General features: G+C 38.6%; 2 protein-coding genes across 12 annotated transcripts in view; one reads left to right on the top strand and one right to left on the bottom strand.

Moving 5' to 3' along the window:
- The first annotated feature begins 2 nt into the window (after positions 1-2).
- LRRC57 (leucine rich repeat containing 57) lies at positions 3-4,994 on the top strand. 2 transcript variants are annotated; one of them, XM_025998551.2, is made up of 6 exons: positions 3-235; positions 326-431; positions 537-675; positions 1,415-1,683; positions 2,898-3,083; positions 3,501-4,994. In XM_025998551.2, the coding sequence occupies exons 2-6, from the start codon at positions 348-350 to the stop codon at positions 3,540-3,542; spliced, it is 720 nt and encodes a 239-aa protein (XP_025854336.1). In that variant the 5' UTR covers positions 3-235; positions 326-347; the 3' UTR covers positions 3,543-4,994. The 2 variants fall into 2 exon arrangements, with proteins under 2 accessions (XP_025854336.1, XP_072596714.1); XM_072740613.1 differs by lacking the exons at positions 3-235; positions 3,501-4,994 and having other exon boundaries at positions 333-431; positions 2,898-3,422.
- The window catches only part of SNAP23 (synaptosome associated protein 23), a 41,372-nt gene continuing 29,111 nt past the window's right edge, over positions 3,075-15,335 (bottom strand). For 5 of the 10 annotated variants that reach the window (XM_025998557.2, XM_072740617.1, XM_072740618.1 and 2 more), the window contains 3 exons: positions 12,287-12,445; positions 10,895-11,039; positions 7,795-9,766 (listed from right to left, as the gene is read on the bottom strand). In XM_025998557.2, the coding sequence (XP_025854342.1) occupies positions 9,701-9,766; positions 10,895-11,039; positions 12,287-12,445 (370 nt within the window). In that variant the 3' untranslated portion in view covers positions 7,795-9,700. Of the gene's footprint in view, positions 3,711-7,794; positions 9,767-10,351; positions 11,040-12,286; positions 12,446-15,335 lie in introns of those variants that run through there. The other 5 variants (XM_025998554.2, XM_025998556.2, XM_072740615.1 and 2 more) reach the window with 2 other exon arrangements.

The raw sequence follows: 15,335 nt of genomic DNA, 5'->3' as shown, positions 1-15,335 counted from the left end.
GCGGAAGCCCGGGGAGCGCATCCCGGGGGAGCGCGGGCTGTGGGTCTTCTCTAGCTAAGCCGGCTGTGAGCTGAGGGCTAGAAGATGAGTCCGGAGCTCCCTGATCATTCGTAGGCTCCAGCGGCGTCCAGCCTCGGAACACCTGCAAAAGCTGCTGGGCCTGGTGGTCGGGCTGTTCTCCCCTTTCTTCTTTGCCACTTCTAGTTGGCCCCCAAGATCTAGGAGTCGGCAGGAGGTGACAGCTTGGGCACGAGACCCAGCCGAGAGGCGGAGGGGGTGGCCGGATGCCTGGCTGAGCGGTGACAGCTGCGCTTCCTTCCTGCAGGGACCTGAGCCGCGGCCCTAGGATGGGAAACAGTGCCCTCCGCGCTCATGTGGAAACCGCGCAGAAAACTGGTGTCTTTCAGCTGAAGGACCGCGGGCTGACCGAGGTGAGACCGGGAGGGGACCGACCAGGGAAATTAAGGGGAGCGGGACGGCGGGGTGGTGAAGTTAACCGGTGAGGAATTCTCCGCGCTCTGAACCCCTTTCTCCAGTTCCCCCCCGAGTTGCAGAAGCTGACCAGCAATCTAAGGACCATCGACTTGTCCAACAACAAGATCGAGAGCCTACCGCCTGTGATCATAGGGAAGTTCACTCTGCTGAAGAGCCTCTCCTTGAACAACAACAAACTCAGTATGGCTTTTGCACTTGGGGAGCTCTTGCTAGTGATCAGCTGTTAAGAAGGGTGGTTCTCTCTTACAAGCTTGTTTTTGTTATGAAACTGTGTTGAGGGCAGCCCGGGTGGCTCAGCGGTTTAGCGCGGCCTTCAGCCCAGGGCGTGATCCTGGAGTCCCGGGATCGAGTCCCGCATTGGGCTCCCCGCATGGAACCTGCTAATCCCTCTGCCTCTCTGTCTCTCTCTCTCTCTCTGTGTCTCTCATGAATAAATAAATAAAATCTAAAAAAAAAAAAAAGAGAGAAACTTTTGAGAGCTCAAGATGCAGGAGGATGTCAGAGTCCTTGAAGCTATCTTGTAATTACACCTACATGCTTCCTCTGGTGGTATGATTGGTACTGGTTTAATTTGGACTTGAAAGGGAAGACCATCTTTGGGATGTAGTGTACAGCCAGCGAACTTAGAAAGGAGATGGAATGGGAAGGGGAGGGCCTAACAAATCCCGCAAAATTGCTCTCGGATTCTGCCGAGGTCCTTTTACAAAAGGAGCCCAATATATACATAAGTGCTTTCCTGTATTTTGACAGCACCCACATTTCCTGAAGACTATGTTGGTAAAATGCAATAGTTATAAATGGCACATGTGAGAATTTTATATGTATTGATAGGAGGCTTATCTTGTAGCCATGTAGTTTTTCTAAACTTAAAGGTGTTTCTCAGCTGTATCAGATTCAGGTTTTTATTTTTCTCTGCCAGCTGTTCTTCCCGAGGAGTTATGCAATCTGAAAAAACTAGAGATGCTAAGCTTAAACAACAATCACTTGAGAGAGCTACCATCTACCTTTGGGCAGCTGACAGCCCTCAAGACCCTGAGCCTCTCTGGGAACCAGCTGCAAGCACTACCACCACAACTCTGTAGCCTAAGACACCTGGATGTGGTGGATCTCTCCAAGAATCAGATTCGGAGCATACCTGACACAGTGGGGGAGCTGCAGGTCATCGAACTCAATCTCAACCAGAACCAGGTCTAGAGTTTAAGGGATATTTTCCCCCCTGCATCACCTGGGTTTAGTCTCCTGTATAATACTTTTCTAAACCATAACCATGGAGCTGGGTATCAGAGGCTAGATGAGCGGTACATTCTATGGGCTGGACTAATTTCCAAGCTCAAAGGGCCATTAGTTGAGATACTGGGTGTGTGTGTATTGTGTAGGTGTTTTTAGGAGAGTGGGATGGATAATGGGGTGAGATAATTTCAAAAGTTAAACTGCCTCACAAATCTTGAAGAATTCAGATCCTCCTCAAATATGCCTCTAGTCATCTAGCAAGGAGCTATGTCAGGTAGAGTGGAAAAGAGGCTTTAACTCCTAAGTTCTTGGAGTTGGACAGAATAATTTATTGTCCCTTTTTTGACATCTTTGTCAAGTGTGTCCTGCTTTTACTGAAAATTTTTAAGTGACAGGCTTTCTGGCAATAGCCTGTTTCATTGTTGGACAGCTTTAATTGAAATATTTGAAATTTGTTTCCATTACTTTGGAAACTCCTTGCTCAATATGTATCCGACTGGAGAAATCATCTAGACATAAGGCTTAAATGATTAAACATAAAACAGACTAGGTGACCTTTAATTTTTTAGCGCCTATGGATTTGTATTTGCATAGTCTAATACAATAGCCATACATTGCTGTTCAAATTCATTTAAGTTCGATTTTTTAAAAAAGATTTTAAGGGAGGTGAGTGAGAGAGGGAGGGCACAAGGCGGGGTGCGGGGGAAGGTCAGGAGAAGCAGAAAGAAGTGGGAGATGGTAGTCAAATCCAATAAGGAATGAGGACAGTGAATCTTTGACTTTGGCAGTATAATGGTATCAACGTACACATAAAAGATTGGCAATAAATGCACCAAAATGTTCACGGTGGCAGATTAGAGGTAACTTTTTTCTTTAAACTTATGATTCTCAAATTTTCTATAATAGTGCTTTTATTAGAACACTTTTGTTTCTAAAAAGCCACTGGTGACCTTCAAACAGCATCTTTTTCCAAACAGTGGAGGAGGAATAACAGAAGCCAGATAACACAGGCTTTGGGAATGAGTAGGTAGTGAGAAAATGGAGGCGGTAAAAGAAAGAACTAGGACAAATGGTCAAGTTTTTGTTTTAATTTAGTAAAAAAAAAAAAAAAAAAAAAAATCATAATCGCGCTTTTGCTTTTTCCTATGATTCTTTTTTGTGTTATTCAATAGATATCTCAGATCTCAGTAAAGATATCTTGCTGTCCTCGCCTTAAAGTTCTTCGCTTGGAAGAGAATTGTCTTGAGCTCAGCATGCTTCCACAGAGTATCCTCAGTGATTCCCAGATCTGTCTGCTTGCTGTGGAAGGCAACCTTTTTGAAATAAAGAAACTTCGAGAACTAGAAGGATATGATAAGGTATGTATTAGTGTACTTCATCACTGTTCCAGAAGTGACAACAGTGAAATAACCTACATGAACATTGATAGCTATAGGACATATGCATAATCCTGTTTATGTCAACAGATTTGTTCCCCATTTTGGAGGTGGAGTCTAAGAATTAGCCAAATGGTATTGTGCCAAGATAACTTTTTCTCCAGATAGCTTATTGTAAAGCATCTTTGTCTTTTGATGGGTGTCCTATTAAAATACAAGGGGGAAAAACCCCTAAACTATATGCTTTAAATTTGCAGTTAGGTCAATTTTGTAGGAAATGAAAAAGACCATACCCAATAAAAACCTAAATGAAAAAAAAAATCACAAAATCCTAATTTAAAAATAGGCTAATATTTGCTTGTGCCAAAATACCACATATTCTTCTTCCATGATTTTTAGTACATGGAGAGGTTCACGGCCACTAAGAAGAAGTTTGCATGATGTTCTCCAGGAACACGGAAACCTTACAGGATACCAACATGGAATCTGTTGCAATCTGGCTGAATCAGAGGCTCCTGTTGTCAAGGATTATCTGCAGTAAGGAGATGATACTTCTGAAGATAATCATTTCAGTGATCTTTTTCCTTGCCAGGGCTCATCTTAAGTAAGCTAAAAGAAATCAAGAGATAGTAAGAGTCCTCCATTTTGAGTCATGGATAGGATAAAGGACAATGTTGATCATCAAAACCATCCTAAGTCTGGCTTGAAGAAAAGCAGTAGCTATTTATACAATGAGGGGATGCTGCTTGGTAACAGAATCACTCCATATCACAGCTCGAAATTTCATGTTTAGTTTCAGTGTATGAGCTTTCATAAAGTCAGTTGCCATTCCACTTGTGTTAACATTTCATATTTTTATGAAATTTAAATAATTTGTGAGAGGCTACTATATGAGGATTTAGGATTTTATTTCAGTTCATCATTTAATTGCAGTGTTTATATTTGGAATTTATAATGTATATAAGTATGTGACTGTCTCAATTAAAAGTATATTCTGTCAGAGAAGCATCAACACAACACTAAGAGATGTTCCCCAAGGCTGCAGTAGCAAACTTTTTACTATTGCATGTGCCTTATTAGTAGAGGGCTCTGAAGAGCTAAAACTATATATGCAAAACTTGTAAGATACAAAGGGTTTTAATAATCAAGATTTTCCTTAAGCTTTGTTAGAAATAATGTATTTCTGGTAATCCTTTTCCCTTTTTATAATTCTACTAATCGAATTACCTATCAAAAAAACTGCTACAATATTCTAAAATAACTTATGTTTATAAAGTTTATTCTCTGGATGAGAGAATGTACTAAATAAAGAATTTTTAATGAACTTCGGCTGGAAAAAGGGTTAATCCTTCAAAGGGAGAAGACAGAACTTTAACCTGTATGTGGCCCTTTGCTTGAAAGTAAACTGATTAGGAAGAAATGTTTCATGTTCCTGTTAAGGTGCTGGAGTACTGAAATGCCTTCATGTGACCGATAAGCATTTTGCAGTATTGGAACCATACTAATTAAGAGAAACTAATACAAAGATACATGACCTCAGGTTGTTACTGACATGAACATTTAGGTAACTACCACTCTAATGTTCTGAGGTTTGTCTTTGCCAGGGCAATTTAGCATGTATTGTCAGTTCTTGTTTTATAAACCTATTTAACCATTAAGTCAATAGATCACAACAGCTTAGTATTTAATCTATATGAGGAAGTTTCTCTGACTTTAAATCTGATCTGAGTATTCTCTATTTCCCATGTTATTTTCTGTTCTCAACATTGGGAGGGTTTGGTTGCCAGTTTATTGTTAGCAACTGAGTTTTGCTTTTTGTAAACATCAGTGCTTAATCTCTAATTTTTAAATCAGTGCTTAATATCTAATAAATCAGAAGTTTAAATTAAACAACTTAAATGTCCCCAGACATTTATTAATTGGAGTTAAAAAAAAAAAAAGTCCCCCATCTCTAAGAATCAGTGACTGCTTTCACAACTTGGACTTATCCTTATTTCCAGTACCCTTTATTCACTCTCATTTTCCTGCCCAGTCATAGTGTTATTCTGTTCTTTAAACCCACAGTGCATTGTCTCCTCTGTAACTGCCTTTACATTGTTTGTTCAGTCAGGAATGCCCTCTCTCCCTAATGTGCTCCTTCTATCTAAAACCCATTTTAAGTCTAAGCCAAATTAATTGCTCTCCCATCTGTTATGACAGCACTTCTCACATTCTATATTCATCTGTCTCTTGCTAGAATGAGCTACTTGTGGGCAGGAACTATGTAAAGTAACATACCCAGATTTCTTTCTTTTTTTTTTTTTTTTTTTAAGATTTTATTTATTTATTTGTGAGAGACACACACACAGAGAGAGGCAGAGACACAGAGAGAGGGAGAAGCAGGCTCCATGCAGGGAGCCTGACATGGGACTCAATCCCGGGTCTCCAGGATCAGGTCCTGGGCGGAAGGTGGCGCTAAACCATTGAGCCACCCAGGCTGCCCCATACCCAGATTTCTAATGCACAAGTATTTAGACTTACCTATGAGCTAACATAATGAAGTTGGTTAACCTGTGTGTAGTTTGGAGACCCATATTCTAGTTTGGCCACCAGCCCTAAGTCATCCACATTCTTTTAGAGTTTGGTTGGAAGTGAGTGTAGTATATTAAGACCATGGACCTTGGAGTCAAAAATATCTTGGTTTGAATCCACAATCTGTCATTTATGAATTTGAGCAATTTCTTCTCATCTGTAATATGGCAAAGACCTCCAACCTCTCCGGTCTGTTAGGATGATATGGTAAAAAGATACATAAAGGCACTTAGCAGAGTGCCCATAAAAGAGTAAGCAATCAGTAAATGGTGCCATTTATTTAATCTGTAAGGCGTTAAAACAGAAGTTAGCAAGTTGTACAGAAACAGAAGGCTTGAAGCAAATACTATATTTAAAAGGATGAAAACAAAGAACTAGAGAATAAGGAACTTGAGTATCAATCTGAGAAATGCAAATCTGATTAGGAATATAATTGGAATAACCTAGAATTTTGTTGAGTGACCTAAAGAAAGTAACATTAAAAACACTAATAAAGTACAACTGAGTATAGAATGTCTGGATTAAGAGATTTATAATTCAAACATGACAGGAAAAGACCTAGAGTCGAAGTGTGGTATAAAAGATGAAGGAAGTGTGAAGGAAGGAAGAAACAGGCGTAACTATTGGGGATAAATATCATTGTTAAGACGAAACCTGAAAGTGCTTATTGTTAAAAAAAAAATTAAATGGGGGCATACTATTTTTTAACTCTTTAGTTACAGGTCAAAGTTATGTGAAGGTCACACAACAAGTAAATGACTAAAGCAAACTTTGAAACCAGGTGGTCAGACTCTAGACCTTGTGTTAACCACTTTCAGGTACTACCTTTCAAAAGTAATGGAATCAAGTTTCTAGATAGTGTTACAGGAGAAAATCAGAAAAGGCTTTAAGTCAACAGCTTCTCTTTCTAGCATATTATGGGCCTAATTTCTAAGGCCTCGTCCCTCTTCTTTCTCAGTAGCAAAAGGTTTGGAAGAGTTTGTAACCTGGGATCCAAAGATGGGCTTTCAAGACCTTTTTTTTTTAAGATTTTACTTATTTATTCATGAGAGACACAGAGGCAGAGACATAGGCAAAGGCAGAAGCAGGCTCCATGCAGGGAGCCCGATGTGGGACTCGATCTGGGCTGGGACTCCACGATCATGCCCTGGACCAAAGGCAAACTCTAAACCACAGAACCACCCAGGCGTCCCTTTCAAGACCCATTGATGCATGATTCTTACTTATGCATGATTCAAGTTTTTGTTTATCTACTTCTTTGGGGAGATAGGCCATGTTGTCTTTCATCAAATCCACAAAGAGATTCCTGACCCAAAAAGAGCTCCACCCAAGAGAGAATAGCAACTATATTAAGCTCTTATATTTGTTGGGTGCTGCTCTCAGTCCTTTACCTGCATCACCACACTGACTTTTTTTTTTTTTTTAAGATTTTATTTATTTATTCATGAGAGACACGGAGAGAGAAAGAGGGAGAGACACAGGCAGAAGGAGAGGCAGGCTCCATGCAGGGAGCCCAACGTGGGACTCGATCCCAGGTCTCCAGGACCTATGACCTGGGCTGAAGGCAGTGCTAAACCGCTGGGCTATTGGGGCTGCCCCACACTTACTTTTTGTGACAACTCTATGGAGGAAGAATATTAATCCTCATCTATAGACAAGGAAACTGAGGCACAGAAATGGGCTTACAGTCTCAGTAAGTGGCAGAGTATAAATTCAGACAGTTGAGTGCCTTAGCTTACACTTCTAACCAATTATATTGTGGGGCAGCATTTTGGTATCCTCCGAACTATTGTCTTTAGCCATAACGTAAGAAAAATTTTGGGGGGACGGGAGACGCCTGGGTGGCTTAGCGGTTGAGTGCCTGCCTTCGTCTTGGGGTGTGGTCCCAGAACCCCAAGATCGAGTCCCACATTGGGATCCCTGCATGGAGCCTGCCCCTCCCTTTGCCTGTGTCTCAGCCTCTCTCCGTGTCTCTCATGAATAAAAAAATAAAATCTTTAAAAAAAAATTTTTTAATGTTCTATGGGCATTTATGTATACCACAATCCCCAATGTTTTATACTTTCTTACTTTACATATACCATTACCTGCCAAACTACTGCTTTTGGCATTGAGCATTTCGTTTCTTTTCTTTTCTTTTTTTAAGATTTTATTTATTCATGAGACACACACAGACAGAGAGAGAGAGAGAGAGAGAGAGGGGCAGAGACACAGGCAAGGGAGAAGCAGGTTCCATGCTGGGAGCCTGACATGGGACTTGATCCCAGGTCTCCAGGATCAGGCCCTGGGCTAAAGGCAACACTAAACTGCTGAGCTACCCGGGCTGCTGCCCATGGCATGGAGCATTTCTATTCCAGAGGGCCTGAATGAATCTCACTCTAAATATTTTCCTCTTCAGCCTGTGAAAGTCCTCATGTTAACAGTAGCTTCAGTAGATGGGTTGTAGTTGTTGCTCATAAACATCCTTTCAATCATTAGTGTATTAAAGCTCAAATGAATAAGAGACTCAGAATAATTAAAATGAACCTCATAACAAATTGTAGGAAAAGTCCTGTCAGTATTTCCAATAAAAAATGGGAAAGGTGCCAAAGACAGCTTTCCATCAGAGTGCTTCTTGATTTATGGACCTTTGCTTTATTCAATTTGTTACGAGCTAGTGAAATTATTCACCTTCCCCTGGCTCCCACCAAATACTAAAAAAAAAACCACATTACCTATTTGAAAGAACAATTCCATTAGTTAGTTATAAAATTTAATTGTAAAGATCAAGCAGTGGTTATTGGTCAAACCAATCCACATTAATAGCTTTGAAGTATGCAGACACTAGTTCTTAAATAAAGGTGACAAATACCAAACAGATTCTTCTAACACTGTTCAAGATCTAAATAAATTGTGATTCTGGACGTAATTCAATCCACAAGGCTAAATGAATGATAGTGCAGTCATCAATAATTAAACCAAAGGCATAATGTTCCAAATCACTTTTTAGTTAAACAATAAATTCTAGTTTTAAAGTCTAAAGCTACAAAATAATTCAAAGCAATCTAACTATTTTTCTACCTGAGATCAAAACAAGTTTCTTTTATCCTATCTAAACATAATTCTTAAAAAAAAAAATAAACATAATTCTTGGCTTTGAGGTAAATCTGAATTCACGTGATATACTTTGTCAAACTTTTCCAAAAAAATTTAAGCCCTGCTTTAGAGAGAAATTCTCATGTTACACATACATATTTACATATTTTTTTCTTCAAAGACTAATGACAAATTTATGAGGTTAACAAGCATGTAATGGGACCATGATACTAATAATGTGAAAATAAAAAGCCATTCATTTATACAAAGTGTTCCTGTAAGGTGCAATATGAAATGGGATCACTATGTACATACACAAATCACCAAAAGTTCAGCAACTAAGGTCACTTTGAAAAAATTCTATTTTTTTGGAGTAGAGGTTACCAAGTTGTGATGTATAACAAAAATATTGTGTATAAAAGCTCCGTTACCAAGGATTAGCCTAAACTGGCAATAACTGCAGCTTAAATTAAAAATTAAACCCAGCTAGAGCTTTACTGTGGCTATGCAATTTTTGCTTTGTGGCATGCACATTTTACTGAGGTAACAACCTCTTATCTCTTGCCTCTCCTCCTTATGCTCCCCTTGCCCTCAGTTTCCTTCTTCATGGCTGTCTTTGGCAATGCTTCCAAATCTTGAAAGCAAAAGAACCTGCTAAAGTAAATGAGAAGGATGAAAAATAACACGATATAAGATGTATAAAAACCAATCTAAAACTATGAATCAAGGAAAAAAAAATATACAAGGACAGCCGAGCAGTAGTGTACCCTCAAAGGAAAGAGAACATTAAAAAAAAAAAAAAAAAAATAGGGGATCTGTACTCCTGGCCCTTCTTGCACATTATCTCCTGATTTAGAAGAGCATGGAACCAAAACATCAAACTCTGAAAAGGTAATGGCTTTGAAGGAGGAGCTAGAGAAGTGAATACATGATAAAGAAGTACAGCAGCAGCTTTAGCTGTCAATGAGTTTCTTTGCTCTGGCATTGGCAATATCAATACGATCTTTGTTGGTGTCAGCCTGAAAAAAAGAAAAATATATCAGCATTATGTTACAAGGTAAGCTGCTCTAATAAAAGTTAAATTTCATATACTTGGAGTAACTGACACACTGAGAAAATTCAGGAAACACAAAGTCACAAAATTCATTTTGGGCAAGAAGAAACAGAACACGAAATTCATTTGGGAAAACTGGGTATATAAACATAACAAAAATATAACAGAAGAACTTGACCATATTTCATGAATTCTGTAACATTTTTTCATAGTTTAACTGGGATGTATGTTATAATCAATGGCATTTTTGATGCAGTGAAATTAAGAATGCTTTTTGTTACAGATTTGGACACTGTGGAAATCTTCCTGAACTGAATCATAGAATCTTATCTGAGACTACTCTAGGTCTAACCCAGAGAATCTGAAAGAACATTCTTCAAGATTTTTTAATAGATACATTACCACCTGCATCAATATCTGAATTTAAAAGATGGGTAATATGTAAACCCACAAGACAGCTTTGAAAGCACCTTATGAACCACTCTTTGCCTCAATGAAATACACTGTTAAGTAATTCAACAGAACTAAGTTTAAAAACTCCCCCCATCCTTTAAAGCACACTGAGGTTTTTAATGAAATAATAATAACAAGAATGGCTTTTAGGCACAACACATCCAAAAAGCGAACATAATTTCACTTTTGGTATCTTTTATATCATGTGAAGTAAAATTAAATAAAAAAAAAAGACAATTCCATTTTTCCTTTACTCATAGGACCCTGTTTTGTGTGTCCACTCCACAAGAACCATTGTGTAGAACTGATTTTCACTTACTGATTTATGAGATGAGGATTTAGGAACTTACACAGCCCTCCCAAAGGTCAGAGTAGACTGTAAGCTTCGTATGTGAAATTTTAAATAAAACCACTTCATTCTAAGGTCTTGCTTTCAAAATGAACCGACTGCCATGAGCAAAAGATAGGAGGACCTAGCTGTAATTTTTCAATGTGTTAGAATTGCCACCTCATCAAAAGTATAAGACCTGTACGGACAGGATCATCTCTTATTGTTCTCCCCCCAAAATATCAAGCACAGATGTACATTACTGAAGTATGGTGGGTATCTCAAATTCCTGTGGCATGAAGGAGGATTTACCTTTTCTGTGATCCGGTCTATTTTTCGATTTTGAGCCTCAATCTCATTGCCCATTTCCAGGGCCATGTTTTTTAGGTTTCCTAGGATACTGCCCACTTGAGTCAGGTTCTCTTCCATCTCATCTTCTCTAGCATCATTAGTTATACTGTCACAAAAAATACAGTAAATTCAATACTTTTGGTGAATTATAAACAGACTAAATCTGGATTTAGTTTTTATATAAATAACCAAAATGACCTCAGCAAGCGTTAGACCCACAGCAATGCAGGTTACCATTCTTGAAAAACATCCTGTGATAGAAACTGAAAAGAATAACCAAAGAGAACAAAATGTCTTAAAGCCATATAGGAGAAGAAACAACTCTAGAACAATGGTTCTCAAAGAGTGATCACAATATAACCTGGGAACTTATTAGACATGAAAACATGCTAATTCTCACTCTCTACTACAGATCTACTGAATCAGAAACTGGAAGTGGATCCCAGCATTCAATGTTTAAATAAACCCCCAAGTGACTCATGCACCTTAAGTCTAAAGTATCACTGCTGTAAAACAGGCTGTAAAATTCTGGCTCAAAGGCAAAAACTGGCCTTCCACCTGATTCTGTAAATAAGGTTTTACTTAAATACAGCCATGCTCATTTGCTTACGTATTGTTTATTGCTGCTTTCACCATAAATCAGAGTTTAGTAGTTGGCAACAAAGACCAGGCTGCAGTCTAAAATATTTACCGTCTAGCCCTTTACTATTATCCTTATAGGTATCTAGCCAATCCCTAACTCTAGATTTTTTTTTGGGGGGGGGGGGTGCCAGCATGGAGCCCAACATGGGGCTTGAACTCATGACCCTGAGATCAAAACCTGAGCTGCGATCAAGAGTCAGATGCCTAACTCACTGAGCCACCCAGGCACTCTTATATGATACATTATTTTTTTTATTTATGAATTTATTCATGAGAGAGACAGAGAGAGAGAGAGAGAGAGGCAGAGACATAGGCAGAGGAAGAAGCAGGCTCCATGCAGGAAACCCAATGCGGGACTTGATCCCAAGACTCCAGGATCACGTCCTGGGCCAAAGGCAGATGCTCTGATGCTGAGCCACCCAGGCATCCCATACATGATACATTTTAAAACACATTTTCCTATTTATAGAAGTAAAACATGCTTACTTGGGTAATTTTGAAAGTACTGAAAAATATAAAGAAACATTAATCCATCAATGAAAGTCAATAACCACAGTCAACATTTTGTTAGAAGGCAGATTTTAAAATGCATTTTCAAATGGAATAAACACTATTTCTAATTGATGAGTTAGGGTTCGTGTATAACAACACCCACCCTCCTGAGCCATTCATTTAGGAAAGGGGTAAAAACATCAGGAGGAGCTGGCATACCGTTTAATGTATCCACCGCTAGCTGCTCCAGGGGCTGGTTGTTGAGGCTGCCCATTTGTCACTCGGCCTGGCTGCTTAGATACTACATTGCTAGGAGAGTTGTCTTCACCATCTCCCCATGTTGCCTTGTAGGCCTTACCAGACTCAAAGTTCTTTGTCCTATATAAGAGTCAGGAGTGTAGAAAGATATGGAAAAGCAAGAGGGAAAAATTGTAATTATTAGTTCTTTTTACCTAGAGGATGACCCTAGCAACCTTAGCATAAAAGCTACCTACAGCTAGATCTAGATTAGCTATACTATGCTCTGTTGCAATACAATATATGGAAAAAAATGAATTGTGCAAGCCCAATGACATTAAAAATTCTTTTAAAGGTTCAACTATTTCTATGAAATGTTCACTAAGTAGTTAGCAAGTAGTGAACTGCAATTATCTGATTTTCCAGGTTCCCCTAGCCTTTGACAGTCTTCAGAAAAGGAAACAGTGGAAAAAATTCCTCTGGAAAGGTGTTCCGTGATGCCTGATGAGGTTCCTGGAGAGATCTCACAAGGTGATGAGGGATGAAAGAGAAAAGAGGCTGAGTACGCAACACTCAGATCCCAGATGCCCATTTATTTGAACCAGAGTAGATCCAGCTGATTCAGTTTTTAAAGTTAGAATTTTGCATTAAATTAAAAAACAAACATCATGAAGGAAAGGCATAAGAATTATTTCCAAATTGAACAGCCAATGATAACTATCTGAGACACTCTGGCACCAGTTATAAATTCTTTGATTTAGGGCTTCTTCATTTAAGAGTTTACTTTTCCTCCTTTTAAAAAAATGATCCTAAATCCAGACCTTTTAAAAATAAAAACATATACTTTAGGTGTAACTGATAGACAAAACCAGAGCTTAACATAGGGATTTACCATTCAAACTGGTAATAATGGCAAGGGGGGGCGGGGGAAGGCCTTGTGAAGCAACTTTTAAATGACTGTTACAAAAAAATAACACAAAACTTTTTTACTGATTATTTGGCTAGGTACACTTTTCACTTACACAATTTTAATTTTTTACTTTTCTATAAACAAAAAGTATATAGCTATAATATTGGTCTCTGATTTATTCCACATAATATGTTAATGAGGAAGTTTCCAAACTGCAAAAACAGAGGAAAGATTTTTATGAAAACAGTAGCTCCTTTCTTAATAGACATAAGGATTCCTTTTTAGCAAACCTATAATCAGATCTTAAACCTTAATCAGATTACAGAAAGGATATTACTACCTTTTTTTTATAAGAGGTACTGAAAAGGTAAATACATCTATGAACACTGAAGAGCTAATCAAAGTGCCTTTCTTGGTTCCACTTTAAGTGCTCAAAATCAATTTCCTACTTGGGCTACTATGTTTAATTAATTAATCAATTTATTAATAAGCCATGTTAAATCTGTCTTGGAACAAGGTAGGATATACCTTTTTTAAATGAATATTTATATATAATTATCTGTTAGTTTGGTGAAACCCATTTTCATGTATTCTTTGTTAATAAGGTTAAGTCTCAGACAAAATTCTAAAGCAGAAGAATTCCAAGTGAATAAAATAAACAGCATATTAGTTTATCAGAAAGTTAATAACCAGATGTATTAATAGAAGTAATAGGGACGCCTGGGTGCTCAGTGGTTGAGTGTCTGCCTCCGGCTCAGGGTGTGATCCCGGAGTTCCGGAATCAAGTCCCACACTGGGCTCCTGTATGGAGCCTGCTTCTCTTCCCTCTACCTATGTCTCTGGCTCTCTGTGTCTCTCATGACTAAATAAATAAAATCTTAAAAAAAAAAAAAAAAGGTAATGTAAATGAAGTTTTTCTTAAAAAATTTTTATTTATTTGAGAGACAGAGAGAACAGAAGGAGAGGGAGAGGAAGAAGCAGACTCCCTGCTGAGCAGAGCCCGATGTGGGGGCTTGATCCTAGGACCCGGAGATCATGACCTGAGCGAAGGCTTAACCGGCTGAACCACTCAGGTGCCCCGATAAGTGCAGCTTTTATCAGGATGTCACATTGTACAACAGGTCAAAGAGTGAGGGCTGGAATTCAAAAGTCACTAAATAAAAGATACTATGTTTCTGAAAGCCATAGACATAAAGAGTAGACTGGGACAGGACTTGCCAGCTCCTGGTCTATCAAGTAATATATATATATGCTCCAACCTCCTTCTCAACCTTGAGATAAGATTTGAAATTCCTTTAAGTTTTTAGAATTCTTCCTGCTAGAATTAGTTATAGGGAGCTTAGGATGCAAATAAATTGTCTTAACATGATATTATGAATGAGTTTCAATTAAAGCATGGTCTGTGGGAAGCCCGGTGGCTCAGCAGTTTAGCGCCGCCTTCAACCCAGGGCCTGATTCTGGAGTCCCGGGATGGAGTCCCATGTCAGGCTCCCTGCGTGGAGCCTGCTTCTCCCTCTGCCTGTGTCTCTGCCTCTCTCTCTCTCTCTCTCTCTCTCTCTCTCTCTCTCACTCTCTGTCTCTCATGAATAAATAAATAAAATCTTAAAAAAATAAAATAAAAAAATAAAGCATGGTTTGTGTTATAAACAAAGAATCAGACTGATTATCAAATCCTCCCTTTAAGAGGCCTGAATCCTAGATGTTTTTCTAATATCAAGGAGAAATGTACAAAAAGCTGGCTTTGAATTTTTCTTTTTACAGCTTTGCATTGGGTTGTCATGTTTACTTTCAAATGAGTTGGGTAAAAAACCTGCACTTTCTTCGTGCAGTTATAACATGCTCTGCATGTTTATGAAGAGACGATTTTTAAATGGTGTTGATTTTGTATCTTCATCCACACGACAGCTTCATGTCTCTTTTAGCACCTGTACTCTAGGTAATCCCTTCCAGTTTATCCTGCCACTTGTCATTACCCTGGAGTTTGTCCACCGACAAGGGAATACCCTTGAAAGTTTTTTGGTAAGAAATTATCAAGTAGCTGCCTATCTAATAATGATGATGATGATGGTTTTAATCTTGTCTTCTTTCAAAGGGTCTTAAAAGCTTTAAAGGTAATATTTT

The sequence above is a fragment of the Vulpes vulpes genome, chromosome 15 (genome assembly GCF_048418805.1).
Source record: "Vulpes vulpes isolate BD-2025 chromosome 15, VulVul3, whole genome shotgun sequence".
Taxonomy (NCBI): Eukaryota; Metazoa; Chordata; class Mammalia; order Carnivora; family Canidae; genus Vulpes; species Vulpes vulpes.
The sequence above is the reverse complement of the archived record's forward strand: the minus strand, read 5'-3'. Positions and strand labels throughout refer to the sequence as shown.

What these genes read in the sequence shown, in the direction of transcription:
- LRRC57 (XM_072740613.1), top strand. Translation starts at nt 348, where the DNA reads ATGGGAAACAGTGCCCTCCGCGCTCATGTGGAAACCGCGCAGAAAACT. An exon ending in AGGACCGCGGGCTGACCGAG is followed by an intron (nt 432 to 536) that starts GTGAGACCGGGA and finishes CCCTTTCTCCAG; the next exon opens with TTCCCCCCCGAGTTGCAGAA. An exon ending in TCAATCTCAACCAGAACCAG is followed by an intron (nt 1,684 to 2,897) that starts GTCTAGAGTTTA and finishes GTTATTCAATAG; the next exon opens with ATATCTCAGATCTCAGTAAA.